General features: G+C 52.5%; 1 protein-coding gene across 1 annotated transcript in view; it reads left to right on the forward strand.

The window, feature by feature from the left end:
• The window catches only part of NRG2 (neuregulin 2), a 237864-nt gene that overhangs the window by 173298 nt on the left and 38402 nt on the right, over positions 1–26164 (forward strand). The window contains exon 3 of the mRNA XM_046666162.1: positions 25849–26020. Coding sequence (XP_046522118.1) covers positions 25849–26020 — 172 coding nt within the window. The remainder of the gene's footprint in view (positions 1–25848; positions 26021–26164) is intronic.

Below are 26164 nucleotides of genomic sequence, written 5' to 3' on the forward strand. Positions count from 1 at the left end.
TGGAGAGCATTTTCATTTCCCTTGGTTCACGGGTGAGTAGACACTGAAGTCCAAAGGAAAAATATGACTTCCCTGGGAACCACCAGAAAAAAACTGACAGAGGTGAAAGGAGAACTCAGGTTTCCTGGCCCTATCTTGGTAGCGTAGCTACCTGGAATTTGTCTCTCCTGCTCCTGGGTGAATTATGGTATTCACAGCTTCAGGGTACTCCAAGAGCCAACAGCTGAGAAGTTCTGGTGCTTCTTGCTTTGTAGTTAGTGCTGGAACTTTCATAAGCTGTGAACAGGGGCTCTGAGGAGAAGGAAAGAGGTGATTTGGGGTAGCAAGACAAAAGAGGACAGGGCCAAAGTTGAGTCTTCAGGATCCTTGAGGCCAGTCGTAGCCACTGTGATGTTAGCATCTATGAAGCTGTCTGTTGGGAATTCCCAAAAGGGCTAAGTCTGGCATGGGAACCAGTACCCAGACCAGGCTGGGGAAGCTGGGCTGTGGTCCCATGAGCAGCCAAGCCTGGGGTGGCAAGGCTGGGCTGGGTAGGGCTAGGCTGGGCAGAGCTGAGAGAAAGAAGAGAATTTTTTGCCTTCAGGCTCATAAATGCCTATATTGGGCAAGGCCTCTTGTTTCCTTGGGCGGTGACCAGGAGTCTTTCCAAATTTGCCATTCTCTTCCTCTGCCTGGAAAGGGACTGAAACCTTCTAGAGGAGCCCCCTGAATCCTCAGGGTTTGGAATGGGTGCTGGCCCCTCAAGCCTGACCTCCCAGAGTGGATGGAGAGATGTAGGCAAACTCCATGTCAGAAGGCTGGCCCCTCATTGCCCCTGTGACACTAGGACAGGACCTGCAGGCAGGAGACAACTGCTTCTGGGAACCATGGCTCCCATGGGTTGCTGATCCACACAATCATTGTGTCCCCCAGGTGGTGTAGACAGTAGCTAAGCCCTTTCACATGGTCCCCACAGCCCCCAGGCCAGCAAACAATTCATTATGTTGTTACATAAATAAATTATGTACTTACACAGGACCTGGTGTGTAAGTGCCAGTTATTATTATTGCTGTGTAATTATGCAGTTAGCTTGAAGAGGAAGGCAGGCAGAAGGACTGACTCACCCCCCTCCCACCCTGGGGAAGGCAGACAGGCTCCCACCATTCACCCCAGGGAAAAGTGTGGCTCTGGGTCACACAAGATGAAGTGCTGGAGTCTACCAGGTATCTCCATGCTGATGAGGCAGTTTACCCCAAGGCTATGCCCTGGAAGAGGCTGGCAGCAGGAATCCAGAACGGCTTACTCACCTGCAGCTGGGCCTGATACCTGTGCCTCAGGCTTTCTGCCAGCCCCTGATTGCCTGCCCTCAGCCTAACAGGAGGGCTCACAGACAACAACTCAGGGCTTCTGCCAGGCCAATAGGCCACAGAAGGAAAGTGCTGAGGGAGAGCATGGGGGTGGGAGAAGGGCCTGTGGACCAGGAACATCTCTTTCCCATCTGTGCGACTGGGGGGCTAGCTCTGTCCCCTCTTGCTGGCAAGCTTGAAATGCTTGGGTTCCTCAGGTGGGAGGACCTCTAAAGATCATCTAGTCCAGCTTCATATTTTCTAGATGGAGAGGCAGGCCAGAGAGAGAAACGGATGTGCCCAAGGGCACATAGCAGGTCCCTAGGGACACTGGAAGAGGCACGTGGATCGCTTGGGCCTCTGTTCTGCTTCCCTCCTTTGTCATCTCCGTCACACTCCCACCACCCCTCCCTCATCATTGGGGCTGCTCCAGTTTCTCACTTCCTCTCCCCGTCCTGCTTCCAGCCCTGCCCAGGCCTGCCTGCTCCCTCACCTCTCCCCTCCTTTGCTCTCCCATTGCTGCCTTGGCTTTCTTCTCCCGGCCCCTGGAGCCAGGGGAGGCTCCCTACCCTCTCTTTGGCCAGTGCTTTCTTCTCTCTTCTGGTCCCTCCCAGCTTGCTCCTGGGGCTCCTCCTGGGATGGGCCTGCCCCTTCCTTTCCACCTCCCTCTCTCTCCCAAGAGGGTCTGAAATGAAGGAAAGAGACCAAACTCCTGAGCAGGGAGCATGACTTCTCTTCTGGGTTTGTGCTTGAGTGGGCTGGGGCAGGAGGAGCCTCCCAAACAGTGGGAGTGGAGACGGAGGTGCCCACCCACAGCAGCCCCCCAACTGGGCCCAGCTCAGGCTCTGGAGCACGGGGAAAGAGGATGGGGTCAAAAGGGCACGGTGGGGAGGCGCAGGGAGGCGCCTTAGCATTGTTGGCATGGCCTCTGAGCCTAGGGAACTGCCCGAGGCTCGGCCCTTTTCAAGCGTCCTAATTTCTGGAAGATCAGAAATGAATTCCCCCATCTTATTGAAATCCCTGTGAGAAAGGCCTGTGGGCCCATTTTTTCTCAAGGGAAAACCAAGTCTTGTTCAGAATGTCACAAACCAAGGAAGACTGGTTTGGAGGCTGGGTGGGTTGTCTGGTTTCAGTCTCTCTGCTGTGCCAGGGCTCAGGGTAGGCCCTGCACCCAGGTGTAAGTGTGAGTGTAGGTGGTGAGCAGGCAGGCACAACTCTGAGGGGAATAGCCAGGGTTTACAGGTCTGTGTGTGGCTCCAGAGGCATTCCCACCCAGCAGTTGAGTGCTTTTCTGCAGTGATCTCGGCCCCTTAATCTTTCACCCACCCCGATTCTTGTGTCCTTCCTGGACTGGTGGGAGAGGGATCTGGGGCGCCTCTCTCCATTTCATAACCTAAGTGCCTGGTATGAAAAGTCTGCTCAGGCTAACCTAATCTCAGGGGCAAAACTGGGCTCAGGCCCAGGTGTCCTAGCATCTAACTCAGCCTGCTTGTCCAGACCATGCAGCCCCCTTCTTTCTGGCTGCCCAGTTCTCTTCAGGCTGACTGAGAGAGGTGGAGGCCTGAGTGAACTTGTGTGAGAAAGAAGTCCATCGTGGTTTACAGGGATGCTGAAGCTACAAGCCTGGGTGCGGCATCAGTGAGAGGCGCGCTCTGGGCCTGGTGAGCTGGGACTGACTCCCACATGCTCCTTGAGGCATGCCTGGCTCTGGCCAGGATCCCGCCACATTCTAGAGTCCATGGTAATGGGCTTCCCTGGCCTCACATAATCCTCTGGGGTGAGTGGGCATTTCTCTGGTCCTACAGGGAATGGCATACTGATCCAGTTCCTCTTCTGGCAGCCTCACTGGGTGGGGAGTGAGGGAGAGGAGCCTCGTGACTTGGAGGCACTAAGATGCAGGTGGCTGAGGGTGAGGGTAGCCTCGTCTTCCCCAAGGACTTCCAACTGCTGGGCGAACATACCTGGCTCAGGGCTGGCTCCGGGCTGGCTCAGGGTGCCTTTTTCTGGGGCTAGAGGTGGTCCTAAGGAACTGTTTCAGGCTCTCCCTGGCCTGAGGTCACTAACACTCTCCTGGAGGATCCCCACTGAGCGCTAAGTCCAACGAGAGAGGGAAAACCCCAACTTGGTCCCCTTTTCAGGAGACTGTTATAGGTAATCCTCTTGGAGCCCCAAAGTCTCAGGTGGGGGAAGGGGTAGTATGGGGTTTTTTTTCCCCTTTTCACTCAAAGGCATTTTTGCACATCACTCAAACAAGTCTAAACTTTCCTAAACTTCAAAGTTTGCCCATGGCACAGCCTCAAAGTGGAGAGGAAAATGTTAAAAAGGAAAAAAGGAGTTGTAAGCCAGTTAAACATTGTGTTTTTGCTCCTTAAAGGAATTGAATTAACTTGTTATGTTACTATTAGTGTCCCATTGTGAAACCAGGGTCGGGGAGAGGCCTCTCCTCTGGGTGATGTGGTCTCTGGGCCATCCCCAGGTTCAGCTCACTCCCTTGCGAGGTTGTACAGGGCATTGCACAACCTGTGGCAAGAGGAAGGAGTTCCCATGGCAACCAGCCTGGCTCCCAGGGTCATTTTCAGGCTCCTGGCAGGAGCCCTGGTCCAGGCTCGGGGTGCCCTAAGTACCTGGCTGTCCTTCCCCCCAGAAACCTTTGCTATAGGCACTGGGAGGTCAGGGCATTGGGAAGCCTGCCGGCACACCGTGTGATGCCATGTCCCTCTCTCCGTCTGTCCGTGACCTATGCGCTGAGCATCGATCACAGGGCTGTGGGACTGTGCAGGTCTTGAGGCCAGTGGTTGGCCTTGAAGAAGCCCTTTCTCTACCCTCTCTCTCTCTCTTCCACACCTCTCTCTCTCTTCCACACCTTCGTGAGCAACACCATGGAGCTGTGCTTACGTCTGGGCTCTGGGTGTGCAACCGCATAGGTTCCTAACCCTGCTCTGCCACTTACTAGTTGTTTGACTTGGACAAATGAAGATAACTCTACCTCTTTGTGCCTCAGTTGCCTCCTCTGCAAAATGGGGGTAATATAGACTTACTTCCTAAGTAAGTTGTTATGAAGAATTAAGTGAAGTGAATGAATACTATAACATGAGCTACTCTTACTACTACAGTTTTCGTGCCTTTACTCCCTGGTTCAGGCCCTCCTTACCTGACTCTTAGAGTGTTCAGGGCCTGGCACCTAGTAGGCTCTAAGTAAATATTTAGTGGTTGACTGCTTACCTGGTTCCCTTGCCTCCACTCTCTTCCCTTTTCCATCCATCCTGCACACTCCAGTCAGATTAATTTTCCTAATCCACATGTCACTCCTTTCCTCAAAAATCATCAGTGATTTCCCATTATTTACCAAATAGAGTCCAAGAGCCTCAGCCTGGCAGTCAGAGTGTATCTCTGACCCGCACACAAGCAGCACAGGATGATGGTGAAGAGTGTGGCCCCACTGAAAGGTGGCTACCATGTGACTCCTTGCTTTGCAGCTTCCTAGTTACATGACTTTGAACGAGTAATCTCATCGTTCCTAGTCTTTGTTCCCTCTTCTGTAAAACTACCTCACGGGAGTGCTGTGGAGATTCCAAGAGATAACATGTATAATGTGCTAGCACCATGAGCTCTGGCACACACCAAGTGCCCGGTAAGTGTTTGGTATATGAATTATTGGAACCCCCCTAGTTTCCTAACATAAACCTGGTCTGCTCATCATCTCCTGAGCAAGCACCCAGGAATGCTTCCCCTGGGTCTTTGCCATATCTCGCCCATCGGGAACCCCCACCTGCCCCCCATCCAAACCCTCCCCATCCTTAAAGACCTTCTTCAAGCCCCACTTCCCTCAGCACTGCACTGGATAACCCAGACCATAGAGAGTGCTGGTTGTCCCTCTGAATTCCCATGGCATTTCTGACTCGTTCATGCATTGATGCCAAGCCATGAACTATCCTTGACTGCCGGGAGAGCTCTACCCAGGAGACGTTACCTCCCGCTGGCCTGCAGGCTCCTGCTTAGAGCCATTTTGTCTTGCTGCTGCGCTTGGCCATTCTTAACTAGTGTGAGAGAGTCATTCATCTGTCCCATAGGGAGGTACTGACTACCTACCACGTCCACCTACCGTGTGCCAGATGCTGGGCTCCCAGCCCTGCCTGACTCTAGTGGAGGAGACAGAGGTAGAAACTAAAAACAGTACAAAGCAATGTGTTCTTACAGAGATACATAAAAGCTCCTAAGGAAGCATAGGATCAAATCATTGCCCTCTCCCACCCCTCACCTACACTGCTTAAAAGCTTTTGGTAGCAGACATTGCTCTTAGGAAAACCCCAATGTCTATGCTGGGCCTACAGTGTCCTGCTTGATCTGAACACTGCTTGCCTCCTCTCCAAGTTCCTTTCACACTGTGTGTGCTACCCCACACCCCACACACACCCCATGTACACAGACACACCTTATGTGCAGACACACATATACCCATACACCCCACACACATACACATATACACCACACACACATGCTCAGACACACACACCCATACACACACAGCCCTCAGCACACTGACCATCCTCTGCTTTTGCGAAGGCCTCAAAGCTCCTTCCTGCCTCACAGCAGTTGGATGTGCTGTTGCTTCTTCCAGGAATGTTCTTCCCAGCTCTCCTTCGTCCAGCCAACTCCTACTCTTTCTTTGAATCCCCGTTTACGTGTTTCCTAGGGAAAGCCTTCCCTCTCTACAGTCTGTTTCCTCCATCAACCTGTATGTCAACATATAGAAATGTTTGTTGAATGAATGTGTCTCCTTAACATTTAACACAAATTGTAATTAATTCATTATTTGTGTGATTAATTGTTTGTCCATCCCCACCAGGACTGGAACCTTCATGTAATAGATCAGTGTCTGTCTTGCTCACAGCCAGTCCCCAGCACATAGCACTGTGCTCTATATTTGCTAAATGAATGAACAGAGAGGTTGGCCAGGCCACGAAGATGGGAAGGCCGTTCTGGGCAGAGAGATTAGTATGTGCAAAGATATGGAGAGGAGACAGTATGGTCTGTGTGGCTTGTGGGTAAATGTGGCTGAGACATAGGATTAGGGGCTAGAAGGCTATGAGCCGGCGCCCAGTGGAATACGGCTCTGGATACCAATGAGGAGTTTAGGTTTAATCCGTAAGTAATAGTGGTGAAGTGATCTGGTTTGTGTTTTAGAAAGCTCACTCTGATGGCCTGGAGGAGGTCAGAACTGAGGGGGTAAGACTTTAAGCAAGGAGACCAGAGTCTATGAGACAGGAGGAGAGAGGGAACTGAGGCAGTGGCCAGATGGCTGGGGAGGGATGGATATGAGTGCTGTTCTGAAAGCTGAATGAGTGAGGGGTTAGAGCAGGAGAGTGCCCTGGGCTCCAGCTCTGCCCAGGACCCCTCGCTGCCACCCTCACAGAGAGCAGTACTACGTGAGTCATGAGTCGAGGTGATTGCTCCCTCTTGCTCACTTGGGATCTCTCTTACACGTGGTCTCCCCAGAGCTGGCCCCTGATGGCACAGGCTTGAGGCCCCAAAAGCACCAGAGATTAGACCTCTGCATGGGTACTGCCTGTATCTTCTCTGCTTCCGTGTCCACCTCACCACCCCCAAGTTTGGCCTCAAGGTCTGGTCAGGCCCCAGGGCAGCCCTGGAGCCCCAGAGTCCCTGGTGTTGACCCAGAGTTGTAGCCTGCTCCAGGGTCTTCTAAGGATGACACTATCCAGGGAAGCCTTGGGACCCTCTCCTGAGGAGGCAGAGGACGGGCTGAGATGATCTTTGACTTGGATTCCAGTTGGGATGGCTGTAAGGGGACACCTCAGGCAGAGCGAGGCAGGCAAACCGCAGGCTCAGGCTTTCTGGGAGCCAGAAGAGAGAGAGCCTTTGCTATGTAACCCTTTCAGCGCCACACCCAGGCAGGAGGCAGGACGCTGTCCTTTCTGGCAGCCCTTGCCCAGTGGCTTGTGAGAGGTGTGTTGGGGAGGGGTGGCGGTGTGTAGAGCGTGTTTGAATTCATCTCTGTAGGCCTTGAAGAGAGGAGCCAGCTGGTGCTGACAGCCTGGGCTGTCAGAGTCTGTGTGGGAGCGGGGTCTACAAGCCACCTGGGGTACCCAGGTTTCTTTCAGGCTGCACTTACCCTGGCTGGGAGGGGCTTCTGGGCCACAGATCCCAGCAGCCAGGCACAAATGGTGGCTGCATAAAAGGTACTCCCCCAGATGGTGGTATCCCATGGGACTGAGGCCAGACCTTCAAGGATGAGGAGGTGGAGGCAAAGTGCCTGTAAGGCTGAATGGGGAGACGGGGGAGGCGGTGTGAAGCAGGAGCAGTGAAGACAGACTGCAAGAGCCCTTCCTACGCCCTGGGCTGACCAGTGGGCTTCATTTCGGTCCCTTCCTGGGCCCTGCTCTTGCTGTCTCCCCACCCCCATGGTGTCCTCAGTCTGGCTCTCGCTGGGGGATCTCTACTCCCCTTTTCCCAATCGTGGCTCAGGCCCGGCCCGGCTTGAGCCCCTCTCCAGCAAGGAGGTCTGTGCACTCTGGGCGCTAGTCTTGGCCCGCTCGGTGGGCCAGGGGAGGGGGTCCAGGACTCAGACTCGGCCGCCCGCCCACAGCCCCCCACAGCCTGAGCCGGTGGGGCCGGGGGCGGGCTGGTGTGGGGGGCCGGCGCGAGGGCGGCAGGCGCGGGAGGGGAAGAGTTAAGGTTCCTTGCTCCCCTCCCCTGGAGGGTGTGACCGCCTATAAGAAAGGCGCCGCGCTCGGGCACTAGGGCTGCAGGCAGCGGGGGCGCAGCACGGCAGGAGAGCTGAGGCCGTCCCTGCCTCCCTAGCCTTGCGTCCATCCCACCGCCTGGGACCCCAGGCAGCATGTCGGAGTCCAGGAGGAGGGGCCGAGGCCGTGGCAAGAAGCAGCGAGAGGGGAGGAAGCGGGAGCGGGAGCGGGAGCCCGAACCCGGGGAGAAAGGTAGGGCACCTCGGCGCGCCCAGAAACCCGGTTTCGCTGGGAGAAACCTGCCGCCCGCTCACCCGCCCCCAGCGCCGCGCGGGTGAGTCTGGGGCTGTGCGATCAGCCGCCGAAGTGACAGGCACCGAGGGGCGTGCGTGCCTGCGTGCGAGCAGGTCGCCGTGGCCGGGTGGGCAAGGGACTCCGCATCCAGAGCCAGTCGCTGTCTGTGGCACCGTCGGACAGAGGGGGCGGGAAGGAGGTGCTGCCCGCCCTCTGGCCAGTACCCGCCTGCAGGCGAGGAGCCCGCAGCGAGCGGCAGGATGGAGTCAGGGGCAAGGACAGAAAGACAGTGAGCAAGCAGACACGGGGCCTGGCCGGTGGAGGGGCGCTCAGGGAGCTGTCACTGCCTTTTCCTCGGAGTGTGCTCTGGGCTCGCTCCCACCCATGTGCCACACCTCCGTGAGTTCTGCTCAGCCGTTGGAGCAAGGGCAGCAGCGCCTGCCACCTCTGGAGACTCGGAGGGGATACCGTGTCCCGCTGGCGAGCCCCAGGGAGCAGAAAGCCGCTGCTTCTGTGACCGATATTTCCCTCGGAACTGGACCAGTGCGGCAGTTGTCCCCCTTTTGTCCTCAGGAGTGACTCCCTTGGGCCCTTGGGTTCTGTCTCCGGGGAAGGAGGTGAGATGGTGCTTTGGATGAGCAGAGACTGTGCCAGACCCACCTCAGAGACCTCCCTGAGCAGCTACAGGGTGAAGGAGGAGGGGGCCCCACTCAGTGGGCTGGTCTTGGGCTTCTCCGGGATGAGTCTAGGGCACGCAGGTCCTCCCCTGTAGAACCAAGCTTGCATTATTGTGGGTGCAGTTTGGAAACCCTGAATTCTCATTTCTCCTTTCTTCTTCAGGCAAGCGTTTTGTTAGTGCCTCTTTTGTACTAGTTAGCAGGCTAGGCATGTTCAAATGTTTCATCTCCGTTTAATCCTCATAACAACCCTGGGGACAGGTGGTCCTAGCCCCATTTTACAGAAGGAGCAGCTGAGGCTTACTGATTTTAAATTCATAAAGTAAGTTCCAGAGATAGGTCTTGGGGCTTCAAATCAGCATTCTCTGGACGATGATGCCCATTTTCTGGGTCTCTATTCCCCCACTGGAGGTCCTGCCAGAGCTGCAACATAAAAATGTCTTCAAAAGAGCACTGGACTGGGAGTTGGGAGTCTTCAGTTGTGGTTGAGAATTTGGCCAGATCCCCTTCCTTTTCTGGATTTGTTTATAATGAAGGGGAAGAGGTAGCAAGGTGGCCTCTGAGGTCTCTCTATTGGGAAGAGCCTATGAGTCAAACACTACCTTCAGCCCAGCAGAGAGAAGGAGCTTAGGGAATTTAAAGGCCAGAGCTGTGTTCTCTTCTTTATAAAGAAAGCCTCTTTGCCCATGTCTGCTGGGTGAGTGTGTCTGTGAGTCCTCCATAAGGTAGTGGGCACTCTTGGTCTGCCCTGAGTAGTATGTGGTCCACTTAAGCTGGGCTCATGTAGTGTGGGATGAGCTCCCAATGTGAGACCTGAAGGAATTCAGGGTACCTATTTTCAAGATCACAATTCATGGGTTTGGCTCAGTGAGCCACTCCTCTTCTCCCCACCCCTACCCCCCACATACACATCCTATTGTGGGCACCTTAGAAGGCTGGCTAGATAAGGGCACCCTCCCAATGTCAAGGCTGCAGGAACTGAGCTGGTAGCAACCACATGGTGGGCTTCAGCACTTAGGAATCAATAGTGCCAGGGAAACAAGCATGCTTGCTGCCGAGGGTTGAGTAGGCACTGGGGCCAAGTAGGAGAGGGCTATGAGTAGGAGAGTCCACGGGCCTCTTAGTGATCTCTTCCAGCACCTTCTACCCTTGTGAGAAAGTCCTTGATGTCTACCTAATCTTTCCTGCTGTCCTTTTTTCTGTGCTTCCTCTTATTCCCTGCTTCCCAGTGGGCAGCCAGCTTTTCAGGTTGCCTTCTTTCAGAGAGTTGGCTGGTGAGCAGATACCAAAGAGACCCAAGGCCTGGGTCAAAGGAATTTTGGAAACCTGAGACTCTCTGGAATGGGGAAGGCACGGGGGAGGGTCATGCTCCAAAACAAGATATCAGGAGAAAGTACCATGTCAATGAGAAGCAACAGTCTTAAATCCCTGCTGTGTGACTAAGGGAGTCTGATTTCAAACCCAGTAGGATGGGTGGTTAAGCCAACAGTGGCTTAAAGCTGGAGGCCTCCCTCACAACTCCCCTCCAGGCCCACCTGAACACCCCAACAGGGAGAACATAGGCATTGGACAGCTGGAGAGGGGTCTTAGCCAGGGCAGGGCCACATTTGGTTGAAAGATTGGGAGGGGCAGACAGAGAGAGTGTGAGCAAGCTATCCACTAAAATATTCAGCTTATGGGGGAGGGAATCTGGAAAGTGGGAGGGAGAAAGGAAGGGGGAGGCATTAATTAATTGGCTCCCTCCCCACCCCCCACCCTATCCTTGATCACAGTCCAGCAGATTCCCCATCTCCTCCTTGGCAAATAGCAGCAGGGGTACCTCCCAACACACACACCCAGGCCAGCATGGGGAAATGGGCTTGCCCTCTGCCTCAGCACCATGAGGTTGAACTACACTCCGAGTGTTCCGTGGGGCTGAACTACAGGTGTGGGCTCTGCCCATAACTCACTGAGAGTTCATGGGGCCTACGCCTGGGATCCCTACCTGAGACAGGGTTCCCCCATCCCCCACTTTCCTTTATCCCAGGGGATTTGCCAGCCTTGGCAGCAGTGTTGGGGGTTGAGTAATAAGCTCACTCATGTGCCTGGGGTCTAGCCCTGCTCTGCCTCTGTGTGACCTCAGACACTGCCCTCTCCTCTCTGGGCCTCTGGAAATGCACTCTGCTCTCAGGCTCTTACCTTCTCTGGCAAAGGCAGAACCTCAGCCCTCAGGCCCTGTGTCTCTGAGTATCCCAAGAGCAGCTGACCCCAAAGAAACGATAACCCCTGAAGGGGCTGTGTTGTTTTGAAGAATGACTTTGGAATTAGATTCTAAGTCACTGGCCTTTTCTGTGTACCCCCTGAAAGGCCAGGCAGCGATTGATGGAACGGTCCCCCTGTTGGAGCGCCCCTGTGAACTGGGAAGCTGTGTCTGCTCACAGGACAGCAGGGGCAGGCCTTGGTCTTCACGGGGATATGAAGGTGGATTTGCATCACTAGCTGAGAGCTCTGGACACAACTCCTTTGAATGGGTGCAAAGAAATCCTTGCAAAGTCTTCTCTCCCATCTTTCCCGTCTCCTGCCTCTGGTCAAGATAGTGCCCAGACCTCTAGGACAAACTCCTATCTTTAGGCTGCTCAGGGCCAGGTCAGAAGTGGCGATGGGCTCACATTCACATGTCTGAGCTGCATCTGGCGGTTGCTTTTGGCAGCTTCCACCTCTGGCGTTGGCCGCTGGCTGACCCTGCTGAGCCAGGCACCGGGAGCAGTCCTCATGTCACTCTGGGGCTCAGCCTGTGCCTCATGCTCTGCTCCGGCTCCCTGGCACCTCAGGGTTCATTAGGAACAATAACAACAAGCAGAGAGTGACTTTGTACTTCCCAGCAGTCTTTCATCCTGAGAGCTCAAAGCAGTTTACAGACCAAGATTCATTAGTCCTCAGCCCAGGTCCCAGGCACTCAGCTTGGTGTGTGTGTTGGGGGAGAGGGGGTGGGAGGGTGATGAGGGGACAGGGAGCTCTAGTCTTTCCAGATTGGTCCATGACCTGGGGCTGGGATAGGGCAGTGAGTTACCTGGGGCCGGATGGGGGAGGGGGGCGGATCAGGTGGCCAGTAGGTCTGGGATAGAAGTAAAATTGGATTGAGGGCTTCAGGCTGCAAACAGAGGAGATAGTGTCCCTTATAAGAGTAAGAGCTGGGCCTTTCCTTCCCTCAGGCCCTCTGGCCTCTGTGGCCAGAAGAAGCAGCAGCATCGTGGGAAGCAGAGCCCCCTTGGACTCAGATATTGGCAAGAATCCTCAAATGATCCCTGTTACTGCCCTCTGTCCTTGGTGCTGGGAGCCTCAGGGCCAGGTCAGGACAGCCCTGACGTTAGGGCAGTGCCAGAGTGAGGAGTATATGAAGGAAAAGGTGCTGGCCCAGGCTGGGCAAGCCCTAGCCCTGGCCTCAGGGTGGGCTTCCCAATGTGGCTACCCATGCCTGCTCAGCCCCACCCACTGCTCTAGGCCTCCTCTGCTCTCTGGTTCACGAGGCTGACCTGAGGGACAGGTGGCATAGGGAAGAGAGGGGTTGTTTTTTTTTAATGCTGGCAAAGCATTGCCAAAACTTGAGACCTGGGGCCCATGAGCACCATGTTCCCACTGTGTTTTCCACCATCTCTGAGCCTGTAGCACATCGTTTATAACTCAGCAGAGGTGAAGGCAGCATATCCTCTCTGTCTTTCTCTAGCCCAGCCCTGGCCTCACCATCCTTTTATCAAGACTTCCAGGTCCTGGCCACATGGGAACTATACACACCGCTCTCATTCACTTTGGTGTATGCGGTTCTGCAGGCATTCATTGAGCTCGTACCATGTGAATAAATCACAGCCCCTGCTCTCAGGATCAGAGAGATTCTTGCACAAATACCCGTGATCAGAACCAAGTGTAAAACTAAAGATATGTGCAATGTACGGTGAGGCAAGGAATAATTTTTTCTCCTCGGAGGGTGTAGGAAGGGCTTCACAGAGGAGGTGACATTTTAGCTGAGTCTAAACGGCGAATAGGAATTTGCCAGGGCAAGAAAGGGCCTTCCAAGAGGTGGGAACGAGTCCATGCCCAGCTTTCAGGCTTCGGGGAGGGCCAGGGAAGTGGGGAGGGAAGGGGAGGCAGCTATCATTCAGTGAGCACTTACTACATGCCAGTACTGTGCTTTGAAGTATAGGTATTATTTTATTGTCCCCACTTTACAGATGAGAAAACTGAGGCAGGGAGAGTCCATGACTAGCCTGTGATCTGGCCGCAAATTAGTGGCAGGATGGGATCTTAAGCACAGGCCTGCCCCCTGCCCTGCCTCGCCATGCACACACCACCTGGCTCTGGGCTCCTCCATGGTCTGTGCCCCTCAAGAAAAGCCAGTGCGGGACATAGGATGCTCTCTTGGTCCACTTGTTGGAGCAGGTCCCTCCCATCATATCAACTGGCCAGATATCTACTTTCTGGCCTCTTAAGTGGGTTTAGGGGATTCAAAGATGAACAGGTTGAGTCCCTGCCCTCACAGGGAGCTTGCAGTGTGACTGTGGCATAAGGTGTGGAGCACTGACCAAGGAGGGCAGCCCCAAGGCCCTGAGCCTGCACCAACAGGTGGGAGTCCTGGGAAGACTGAGGTTATTAATGTCAAGTGGCCTAGCTGGAAACCAAGCTTGGGCTCCAGGGAGCCCTCCAAAACCTAGCGGCAGTCTGGGTGGCGTTCTGGTCCTATAGAGCCTGTTGTACAAAGACGAATGTTTAAATCAGTGGAAATCTGATTTAAAGCGTAAACTTGGAACTTGCTGGAAATGCAAATTCTTGTGTCCCACTGCTGACCTACTGAATTAGAAACTGTGGGGATGGAGTCCAGTATATATGCTTCATCAAGTCCTCTGGTTGATTATGATGTGTGCTGAAATGCGAGAACCACTGATTGAGCTGGGTGGCCCAGCCTCCTAGACCCTCCATGTAGAGGGCCTGTCAGGTGTTTACCAACACCTGCTGCTAGGCTTGGGGGCTGCAGGGGATCGGGGAATGGGCTCCCACCTTGTGGGACAGGGTAGACATGGACAGACCTAATTGCAGTTGCAAGCCTGGCTCTGCCAATGGCTGACACAGAATGGCTGGAAGGAGAGACTCATTCCCATCAGAGGAATCTGGGGAAGCTTTCTGGAGGAGATGGGGTGAGGTGGACCTTGGAGAATAGGAGGACTGGTGGAGAGATCTAAAGGGGCTGGACATTCAGGCTGAAGAAACCACTTGAGCAAAAGTGGAGAACAGAGAGTATTTGGGAAATAAAGTGCAATCCTGAAGATACGCTGCCCGACATGTTGTGTAGAAGGGAGAGACCAATGGGTCCAAATTGGGGGTTTTCTGAACATCAGGCTGGTGAGTTTAGGCTTATTTGAAACAGCGGAGAGTGAAGGGTTCTGGGCAGGAGGGTGACCTGGTCAGAGCCGCTCTTTAGGCATCACAGCCACCAGGAGTTTGTGGAAGGCTGGGTAAGGGGGGCACAGTCAGGGCTCCTGCAATAATCCCAACTGAACAGTCAGGATGTGTGTGTGGTGATGGATGGTAGGGGGGGCTGTGGGTTTTGCCTCAGGATGGTTCACCAGCTGGCAACACTTTGGAAAGATTCTGGATGTTTGAGCCTGGCCAGAGGTCTGTGACTTCTGGTGCAGTCAGGCAAGGCTGGATCTGAGCTCATGGTCCAATCCCTTCACTGTACAGATGGGGAAACTGAGGACCAGAGAGAGAAGTCCACATACCAACAAAGCAAACGGTTTGGCAGCTACCTACCGGGCAAGAAGGAGAGCAGCGGCTCCCGCGGCACTGCCTCCTCCCCCAACCATGGCCACCTCAGGCCTCACCCCTCGCACGTGGCACATGGCAGTCCAGTCAGATGGATTCTCTCAGCTCCCTGAATGCACTGCAGCCTCCTGCCCTGGTCCTTTGCTCCTGCTGTTCCTTTTACCTGGAGCACTGTCCCTTCTCTTGGCCGACACCTGATGTCCTTCAGGCCGAGCAGAGGCTTTACTTCTTCCACAGCGCCCTCCCTGGCCCCCAAGGTGAGGAGAGAGGCTGAAGTGTGTCCCCTGTGCTCCCACAGCACCCAGCACCTCCCCATCACAGTACCAATCCCATTGTGTGGGCAATACCCCGCTCAGCTAGAATCTCCACCAGGGCTGAGACCGTGTCAACGTGACCCTCAGCACCTGACGTGTGCTGAGTGCCCAGTACATGCTGGAGCTAATGAATAAAGGAAGATATTCTCAAGCTCTTTCACCCCTGTACACGGAGACCTAGATGGTCCCCTCTCCTGTTTGAAGAGGAGCAGTCTCATGGGAAGAGGCCGCCCTGGCTGCGTGATTTCATCATCTGCTCTGCTGTCCTGGGGCAGATGCCTGTTTTGGCTGAGGGAGAGGGAGAGGGCTGAGTTGGGGAGGAGTGTTGGGTGGGAAAGGGCTCTGGGATTAGCCATCAAGGGGCCCCACCCTCCCCTGAGTGCCTGCAGCAGTCCTGATCCAGGCCGCTTTGAGGCACCCATCAGTCACAGTCCGGCCTTACATCATTAATTCATTTGTTCAGATAGTGATCAGAGAGCACCTACTCAGTGCCAGGCGCCAGGAATATAGCGATGCTCTGACACATCCCCTCCCTGAGGTCCTCACAGTCTAGACAGATAAGAACCTGGTTTGCTCCAAGGTAAGAATCCCAAGTAGGGCAGGTGAAATGCTCAGGGAGTCTGTGTGAGGCAGAGATGGCTTCTAGCTGGGTGGATTAGAGAAGGCGGTGGCATTGAGGAGATTTTGAGGGATTTAGATTAGTAAGAGCTGTCAGTTATTGAGCTATCTCTCTGTTCCAGGCACTGTGCTAAATTCTTGACATACATTATCCCCGTTTAATTCTCACCACAATCTTAGGAGGTGGGTGAGATTGTCCCTGTTTTACACACAAGGAAGTAAAGGCTCAGAGAGGTTAAGTAACTTGTCTAGTTATACAAGACACTGGGCAGAGCCAGAATGCAAACTGAGACCGGTCTGACCCCCCAGCCTGTGTGTCTGGCCCTCTCAACTGTGCTTCTGTGTGGAGAATGACTTGGTGGGAAGCGTGAGCAGAGGACATGGAGGCAGACAGAATACAGAATAGATGTGTTTGGGGAGCACCCCGTGGTTTGGTTTGCCTGAAATATACAATTCCTGAAGGGAAGTGGTAGGGGAAAGCAGAGAGGTGTGTGTGAGAAGGGGGCCCATTCACTGACCCAGAAAGCAGCCCCCCAGGGCCCTGGCTGCCAACCAAGATGGCAGGTGACCTTTCTTCTACAGACACCATGGAGCCCAGGAAAGTCTCTCAGTGGTAGAGATCTCCAAGTGTCCACTGCTAGTGGAGTGGTACTTGGGGCCGGGAGAGCAGTATGGCCTGAACAGGGCCTGGCAGATGATGGAGGGTTATGACGGTGAGGGGCTTAGTGGACGGGAGATGGTCTCAACCTTTGGGGAGAATCAAGAGAGATACAGAGTTGTCACAGATGACAAGGTGACTGAAAGGGGGAACCCAGGGGAAAGAGTAGTCTTAGGAGAGAAGGTGGAGAAACTGGTTTTCCACATATTGTATTTGAGCTAGTGACTGAATATCCAGGCAGCAATTAGCTTTGGGGTGAGTTCTGTCCAGCCCGCCTGCTCTCACTAGCCTGGACCACACGAACCACACCTCAGCTCCCTCAGACCCCAGAGTGTCTCGGGCAGGGCTCTCCATGCTTGTGGATGGACTTGAAGGGAAGGAGGCCTCTGCACCCACTGGGGTATCTGCATTTGGTGAGCACATGGGCCTGTATCCTTACCTGTATCAGCCCTGCTAAGACCTTTCCCCCGAAATCTAACATTTCTTTGAATTTTTGTATTTTTATTTTATCTTGAGAGTCCACATGAACACGACATTGTACTCCATCATGTGTCTGTTTGCTTTAATGCAAAGATGCTGCTTTTCCTTACTAATGAGCTTGGCAGACCCTCCAGAAGGAGGCCCTGAGATCATCCTGCGGCTTTGCATATATCCCAGTTTGAGAAGCCCATCTTGTCTGGTGAATGAGGAGCCTCCCTTTTCCCCACCCCCGCTACATTTCCCCATGGCCCAGAACTTCAGAAACAACTTTCTCCAGTCAGGCGAAGGGGTGGGAAGTGCAGGCCCATCCTATATGGGATTGGGGCTCTGGGATCCCCTCCTCAGCTCTCTCTCTATGGGTTCCTCAAGCAAGGGGCAGCCTAGGCCAGCAGCAGCGGGCCCTCTCCACAGAAGATTCTCCGGGGCCAGGTTCAAGACCTTGGCCCAGGGCCCAGCCTTCCCCGGTGGGGAGATTAAACAGACTTTGGGAAAATGGTAATGGCCTTCCAGGACTATCACCTCTGCTTTGTCCCTACCTCCACCCCCAGCAGCTGAAGAGATGATGATGGTCAGAAGTCTCCCATCGCTCCCTAGAGAGCTTTCTCTTACTCCATTCCTCTGAAATAGTCAGAGTGTGGTTTATAGATGAGTCAGCTGAGGCCCAGAGAGGCTAAACTACTTACCTAAGGGTGGACAGCTTGAAAATTGGGAGACTAGGACAAAGACCTGAACTGCCATGTCCTCAGCTGCTACTCTCTCCTCTGTTATGCACTGTTTCCTCTGTGCCTCATCTGTGCCAGCTCTAGGTGTCTGTGCCCCAAGTACTGATAAGAACCCATGGAGACTGTGTGTCCGTGCTGAGTACCCATATGCTGCCCCAGCCACTGGCAGCTCTGCTTTGTGAACCTGTGCAATTTCCCCCAGACATAGATGACATTCCCCCCACTCCCCCATCTCTGCTGTTCGTGTCCCCATGTCTCAGCCCTGAGCCCAGGTGAGGAACTGCAGCATGTACCTGCTCAACTCCCGGCCTGGGCATCTCTGCCTTGGGAGGGCCCCCAGGAGGCAGGCATTTCTGTCAGGCTGCCTGGCTCCTGGCAGAGGGGGCTGCAGGTGGCCTACTGTTGGCCCTGGAGGTCAGGCCAGGCCTGTGTATGCCCTGCACCCACACTCTAGGGTTGGGTGTCAGTGGATGGGTGCTTCTGGATGGGAAGATGAAACTTTAAGGTGGGAACTATTTCTGTTGGTCTTGGAGCTGCCAAGTTTTGTCTGCTCCTTCCTCCCTTCCCCTTCTTTACCTGCCCTCCTGGAACAGGGTCTGCCTCCTTCTTTAGCTCCCATCCCCATCTGGCCCTGGCCCCTCTTCTCTACCTTGTAGCTGCAGTGCTGGGCACCTGGCCTATTAAGCTGAAAGCCCATCAGGTCTGGACTGGCTTTCACTGGTGCAGGGAATGTGGCCCTCTGTGAGGCTGTACCCCCCTCCCAGTCTCAGTGGAGCCCTAAACAGGACGCAGAGCCTGACCTGAAGGCGGGGGCCATGTTCTCTTGCTCAGCACCATATCCCTGATGCCTGGTAGGTGCTTTCTACATCACAGGGACTAAAGGAGGTAGGTATTTGTTGGATGGGTGTGAGAAGAGGGCAAGACAAGCCGAGGTACCAGGCTGGGCCTGGTTGACCAATGAGATGTGGCTCAGGGAAATCCAAGAGGCTGGGCTGGGAACATGCTCCCTTTCGGAGGCCTGGCCTGTGAGTATCAAATGGCCCTTCTGCAGGCCACAGAGAGGATACCTGACTGCCTATTTCACAGAGTAGCCCTCTGTGCCCACTTAAGCCAGCTGTGTTTTTAGTTGTTTTTTTCCTTTCTTTCTCATTTGAACTTAGAGTCTGTAATTAACCTCCAATAGGTTGCAGTCACTTTGTGGATGGGAGAGGGTGGGGAGGGGGCCAGCCCATAGCCTGCCAGCAGTAGAACAGTGGGAGACTTTGATGCCAGGCAGGCTGGCGGCATTGTCTCCAGGTGTTGCCCTGCAAAGGGGACTGCTCAGCCTTAGTCATGAGGTGAGGATCATTAACCCTTTTAAGAGTCCACTACCCCTGCCCCCTGGTCCTGGGGGGCGGGGAGGTGGGTGCAGGTCCTCCCTGGCTGGGCTGCCTGGCCATGTCCTGGGCGTCTGTCTTGCTCTCAGATCTCTGCAGGCTCCGCACCCACCGCCCACTGCCAAGAGGAATGAGGTCAAGCTGCTGGCAGCAGCGGTACCTGCTGGCCTCAGGGCTGGGATGTGGGAAGGAGTGGCTCTGGTTGTTCTTGCTGTTGTTGTTATCTTCAGTGAATTGCTTTCTGGGGATTCCCTGTGAAAACAGATGGAGGGCACATGCCCTGGCTTGGCATCAGGTGATGAGGAAGCAGAAGGCACCAGATACCCCATAGCCAAACTCGTGACAACTGTGGAGATGTGTCTTAAAGTTTTACAGGACCTGTCCTCAAGGGAAATCTTTTTGTGGAGACCTAAGTCATCCTTGAGAGACCTTCCTCTTGTTGTTATAAAACTATCAAAGGAGATCTCCCCATACCCCCACACCCCGCACCTCCACTCCAGAGACCCCTAGTCCTGCTGCTTAGCTGGGCACTGTTCCAGGAGGAAGGGAGCCGGACAAAGCAAGCTCTCAAGGAGTATGGGAGCTCGGTAGGCAGTGCTTGGTCTGAGGAGGAGATGTCGGGGGAGGTGAAGGGAGAGCTGCCCAGCACCCAAGGGCCCACCTAGGCCATCAACTTGCCCCCTGCCCCTCCACCTGTGGGGAAGGAGCAGCCACAGGGAAGCAGGGTATCAGTGACAGTCGTGGGAGCAGGGTGTTGGGAATTTCCGCCCTCTTGTTATACACACAAATCTTCCTCTTGCTTCTACATGCTGCCTCTCATCTGTCCATTCCTGTGGGGGCCTTTTAGAGTCCCCTCTCTGTGTAGGGAAATATGCATGGACCCCCAGGACTGCAACTCGTCCTTTTGGCTGCAAAGCTGAATTCATAGCGAAGTTTATTGCAGTCTTGTTAATATTAGCAGAACGTCAGAGACAACCTAACAAATTCATCTGAACAATGGACTGTTATGCAGCCATTAAAATGATTTAGATCTATATTTCTAGATTTGGGAATACGTGTTTACAATAAATCGACTGAAAAAAGTAGGATGTAAAACATTTTAGAGAGAAAAACCTTACAGGAGATATTTGAAAATGTTGATGGTGGTTTTCTCTCTGGTGGTAATTGAATGGATTTCAACGTGCTTTTCTTTTTCTTTATTCGTGTTGTGTAATTTTTCTACAACAAAAATGTATTTCTTTTGTAATGAAACAATAACAGAGGGGCACAAGCTGAACTCCTTGCAGGGTGGGAATGCTTACTCCATATATGGCTGGATCATTTCTGACTGAGACAGAGGCAGAATCTGGCACACAGTAGGCACTCAGTAAATGCATGTCAACTGACGAGGAGGTGAGTGCCTGCCCACTGGGTTGCTTTAGCTCTTGCCCTGACAGATCCCAGCCATCCCAGGAAGCCTTTTCCTCTGCCTGGTTCAGCTCTGGCCCCAAGATACTCTTGGGACAGTGCAGAGGGAGTGCGATACCTCACAGCAGCATTACATTCTGGGCCCTGGGCCAGAAAAGGGACCTAGTCAATACTGAACCCAGCTCAGAGAGGGTGCCCAGGCAGAGGCCAGAGCTAGCCCAGTCATGTCTGAGTCCTCAAAGGTCTGCTGTGTGAACAGCCTCTGAACCTTGTCCCAAGTGTTCCCAGGGGCTGGTACCAGATCCAGTGACTGGGAGGTACAGGGGGAGAAGCAATGGTGGCTCAGGGTAAGAATGAGCTTAAAATGCAGAAAGTAAGATCAGATCATTCCCCAACTTGTGCGTTTCTGACGCCTTCCCATCACATCTACAAAATAAATCCAGGGCCATTTTGGGGAGGTCATCCATACTCCTTGCCAAGAAAACCTGACAAGGCTCTGTGGCCAGGAGTGAGGGTGCAGAGGTCCTCTAGGATTTGTTCCCAGTGCCACCTGGTGAGTGCTCTTCTCTTTCCTGCCACTGGAGCTGCTGCCCCTCCCCCCAAGGGACTTACCTGAAGCAAATGATACCGCCTGTTCTCAGGGTCCTATTCCCTTTCAAAATGCCCATCCTTGGCTTTCAAAGATCCGTGAACTAAGATTTCTGTGAGCAAGGACCAGAACTAGAAGCTGTCAGAGCAAGAGACATGGTCTTTAGTATCTCGCATGATCTTGGAGGAACCATTAAGAGATATAAAGGAAGATACTTTGTAAAGAGCAAGGTATGATTCAAATGTATGGATATTTTTATTGTGTCATGGTTTAGGCCAGTGCTAACAAGAACATAATGTGACCCACATATGTAATTTGAAAATTTCTACGAGGCACACAAACGTTAAAAAAAAGGGGGTGGAGAGGTGGCAAAACAAATCCAAACTTTCTGTCCTGTCACACACAGACCCACATCACCTGAGCCTACCTCTCCAGGCTCCCCTCATACCACTCCTGTCTTCCAGAATCTTCCAGCTGCATGGGCCTCTTTTATCCCATGAACTCACCAATCTCATTCCCACCTCAGGGCCTTTATCCAGCTGCTTATTACTGCTTCATATCCCCTATTGATTATTTGCTGTGATCTATCCTCCTCACTAAATTCAGGCTCCCTAAGAGCAGGAAGCTTATCTGTCTTGTTCACTACTGTATATTCAGGGCCCAGAACAGTGCCTGGCATGTAGTAGGTTGAATGAATGAACGAATGAGGAGCAAGTGAACTAGATGAGGTTGTTCTGAAGTGAGTGGACTATCAAGAAGTGGCTATTGGGTCACACAAGCTTCTCACCAGATGAGATGGGCTCCTTGTGATCTGAAATGCAGTCTTGGGTTTTCCATTGGTGGCAGGGACATCTTTGGAGCCCCTAGTTCCGAAGGCTTTCTGAGTTTGGGTCTTGGGGTCATGCCTGCTGTTTCTGGGGTCAGTCTCCATGTAACTCCCCCCACCCCCTTCACCACCAAACTTAACCAGTGGCTGCAGGCTCAGTGCATAGTATTGCACCAGGAGTCACATCAGGAAACAAGGTAGTAGAGTGACCACCACTTCCTCCCACCATGTCTCACCCCCAACCCCACCCAGGCTCGTTGGGAGGGAGGTGGCCCATGGTAGTGGCGACAGAGGGCTCCCTTGCTCAGAACTTCAAGGAAGGGCAACACTCTTCAAGCAGGGGAAGGAGGCACCTTGGAACCTGAGAAGAGATCTCTGTGTCCCCAGTTCATGAGAAGGGGGAGGAGACGAGTTGGAAGTCACCAGTTGAACAAGAAGTTAGATCACCAGGTGTCAACCCAACCTGAAAGCAAAGCCACCTGTGAAGATGTGTTCAGTTTGTAACCAGTCATTGAGCTGTGCGCTCATAATATGTACACCTTCCTGTATGTTTGTTACATATATTTTTTTAAAGTTAGGAAGACACCTGAAGAGCCCTTTAAAACCCACATGCTTGGACTCACTCTCACAGGTTCTGCTTCAGAAAGTCTAGGATATGTCCTAGGCACCTACATAATATTTAAAGCTTCTCATATGGTTCTCATTAGCATCCAGAGTTAAGAACTATCGATAAGGAGTGACTGGGGACCCCACAGCAAGCAGATGAAGGAGGGTGGGAGTGTAGGTGAGGGGAAGGGTGCTGAGTCAGACTTCCATCACACTTAGAATAATGAAGTTCCAGAAAGTCCAACAGATTGATGGCTTGATACATATAAAACCTCTGGGTGACAAAAACAAAAAAACAGAAAAACCTAGCTTTAAAAAATGTAAGAAGCATGTAATTGGGGGGAAAATTGTAGCAAAAGTTCAATAGCCTTAATATTTATATTTATAAAGAACTCTTACAGATCAATAAGAAGATGAGCACCCAACAGAAAAACAGTGTACAGATATGAACAGGCAATTCAAAAAGAAGAAATACAGTGGGCCAATACACTTATGAAGAGTGATCAGGCTCACCAGGAATCAAATAAATGCAAATTAAAACAACAGAACGACCTAACCTTTGCCTAACTAATTGGTGGAAGATTAAATACATGATAACACCTTGTGTCGGTGAGGGTGTGGAAGAAGCAGGCACTGTCATTCACTGATGGGAGTGCAAATTGGTGCAGTCTTTCCAGAAGGTAATTTGGCAAAGCTGAGGAAGATTGCATACCATTTTGATGCAGCAATTCCACTTTTAGGAAGATTGCCTTAGGAAATAACTGTGGATAATAATAACAATAATAACTAACCTTTATTAAACGCTCTGTGTGTGCCAGGCTCTACACACATTATCTCATGTAATCCTCACAGCCATCATCACACAAGGTGGGAGCAGTTATCATCACCTGTATTTTACAGATGAGGAAACTGAGGTGCAAAAGGATTGTGTCACTGACCTAAGAACACAAAGCTAATGAGTAGCAAAGCCTGGATTTGAATCCAGGCAATCTGAGTGAAGAGCCACACTGCCTGTGTAGCAGTATACACTGGTTGTATACCAAGGATGAATACTGTGTGCACTGGATGTATAATGTATACACTAGATGTTCCTCTGGGCTTGTTTATAATGGCAGTGGGGGAAGGGAACAAAGAAAACATGCTGAATGCCCCAGATAGGAACTGGTTACATAGTTGTGATATACCCATACAGGAATATTATGCAACCATGAAAAATGATGCTATAGAAAAAATACATGTGTGTGAATACTGGAGGGTTTTGTATATGCATAAAAGATCTCTGAATGGATTTAAAAGGAACTGATAAAATTGGTTGCCTTCTTGAAAGGCAACTGTGTGGCTGTGGTCAGAAGTTAGAGGAAGACTTGTTTTTGAAGCTGTATACCCTTTTCTACTTCTTGGGTTTTGAATGACGTGAATATATTATCTATTAAAATATGTATATGTCTATAAATATATATACATCTAAGTTGTGTTATAGAACTTATTCCACGTAACTTTATTTCTTGAAATGCCTCTAAGAGTTCCGAGAAAAAAAGTTCCAAGTGCCCTACTTGGAGAATCACACTGAAGTCAATGAGGATGCTTCTTTAACTGTGTTCACCCACATGTTCCACAGACTGATTTGCTCATGGAACCCTTTTCTCAAATAACGTCTATTAGCATCTCCCTGGATATTCATGTCCTGTAGAATTCAGTTTGGGAAGTGCTACTATTCATATTTAACGCCAAGGCAAAAGGTTTACATTGTTTTGTTAAAGGAAAGAAACATGTTAGTGGCAGGGACCCCATTTTGTTTAAAAGTTTGTGTGTGTGTGGGTGTGGGTGTGTTGTTGCTGAGTACCAGGATAATGGGTGATTTTGTTTTCTTCTTACCCATCTATATTTTTTATTTTCTAAAATGAACAACACCATTTTACAAGCACTCTTTTTTGAGTCTATGTAATACATCTTCTAAAGCTTTGGGAGCCCTTTCTCTATATTCTGCCGCTGCCCCCCACTCCCATCGCCTCAATACTGACAAGCAGCCGCTTAAGGTTAGGTTCAATGAGGGGCCCCTATCTATAGCCAGACCTTCTGGCCTGCCTTTATCCAGAGCCAGCTCAGGCCTGTTGCTGTGAGCTGCCGAGGGAAGGACCAATGACCTAGATGGGGCCAGTCAGTCCCCAGACAACTCCCTAGCCCCAGCAGACCCTCCCTTCTGCTGTTGGAAGGGTAAAAAGAAGGGTCTCCATCCCTCAAAGAGAGATGAGGCTGCAAAGCAGACTCTAGCCTGACGCACAGTAAATTCAGGCTTTGGTCCCAGCTCTGGCTGCCTGGCTTTTTGACCTTGGCCAAATTTCTTAACCTCTCTGAGGCTCACCTTTACCATCTATGTCATTAATGCCTCTTGTATTACAGAGCTCAGAGACCAAACGAGAGCATGCACAAAGGCATTGTGTATCCTGTGAGGGCTGTCCCAGTGGAAATTATTACATATATCAACAGGGAGTATGGGCTTGCCCTCACCTTCCTGAGCACAGAGTACTTTTTCCTTTTCTTTTTTTTAGGTTGTTGGGGGAAGGGGAGCAAGGAGAGGAAGCATGGGAGACCAGGGCATGTGGAAATAGAATGGTGCTTAAGAAAAATGGGAGAAGCCTCTCAGCAGGGCATTTGCAGCCCTGCATCCATGGTTGGGCCTGTGCCCACCAGTGTAGCCCTGTGCCTTGTTCCCCACACAGCCACTCCACTTCACCCACTCAGGTCAGCCCACCCCGCTGGACCACGTGTGATTCTCGCAGGCAGCAGCGCTGACTGTGCCTGGCCCACCTCCCTCCCTTCTCCTTCTGCCCCATCTTTTACCTCTTAGCTGAGTTCGCCCCTCCCCCAGCCTGGGTTGGGGTCACAACTCTGGGCTCCAGCATTCCCAGGCTTCCATGAACCATGCTGTGCTGGCAATGCTGGGTTACAGCTCCCCTGCCAGACTGAACTTCCTGAGGGCCAGAGCCGTGTCTGTCATCTTGGTCTGCCTGTGTCCTCTGGGCCCAATGTAGGCCTGGGGGTCTGGGACAGGCGTTAGATCATGAGCACTGAAGTCGAGGAGACCTGAGTTTGAATCCCAGTTCCATCTCCTTGGGGAAGTGACTTCACCATCCTGAGCCTCACTTTCCCCATCTACAAATGGGTTTAATCGTAGCAGTGAACTCTTGGAGTTGTTTTCATAAGCTAATTATGTAAAGCTCCTAGCACCATTCCAGGCATGAAGGACACTGTCCACGACATAACCATGTGGATATCATTGCAGACCCTCTGTGAATGCTCGTTGAATTGAACTAGGAAATGGCACCAGGAGGGGTGGCTCCCCAGGCTCCCTGCTCCACCTTCCCAGGCCCAGCCCAAGGACAGTGGCCCTTCCTCCACTGCTCATGCTTGACGCTGCCCCTGCCACCACCATGCTCACGTCCATGTCTTGTACCCCCACAGCCACCCGGCCCAAGCTAAAGAAGATGAAGAGCCAGACGGGACAAGTGGGTGAGAAACAATCGCTGAAGTGCGAGGCAGCTGCTGGGAACCCCCAGCCCTCCTACCGCTGGTTCAAGGATGGCAAGGAACTCAACCGCAGCCGTGACATCCGCATCAAGTATGGCAACGGCAGGTGAGCAGCATCCATCCCACCCTCCATCCTCCCAGCTGCCCTCCCTCCTTCCTGAGAAGAGGGACCTGAGCTGGCAAGTCCCAGGGCTGTGCCGCAGATCCATCCATGGAACCGGTTCTAGTCCCCTTCCTTGCCCTGCCCCAT

This window comes from Equus quagga, chromosome 7 (assembly GCF_021613505.1).
Source record: "Equus quagga isolate Etosha38 chromosome 7, UCLA_HA_Equagga_1.0, whole genome shotgun sequence".
Lineage (NCBI taxonomy): Eukaryota > Metazoa > Chordata > Mammalia > Perissodactyla > Equidae > Equus > Equus quagga.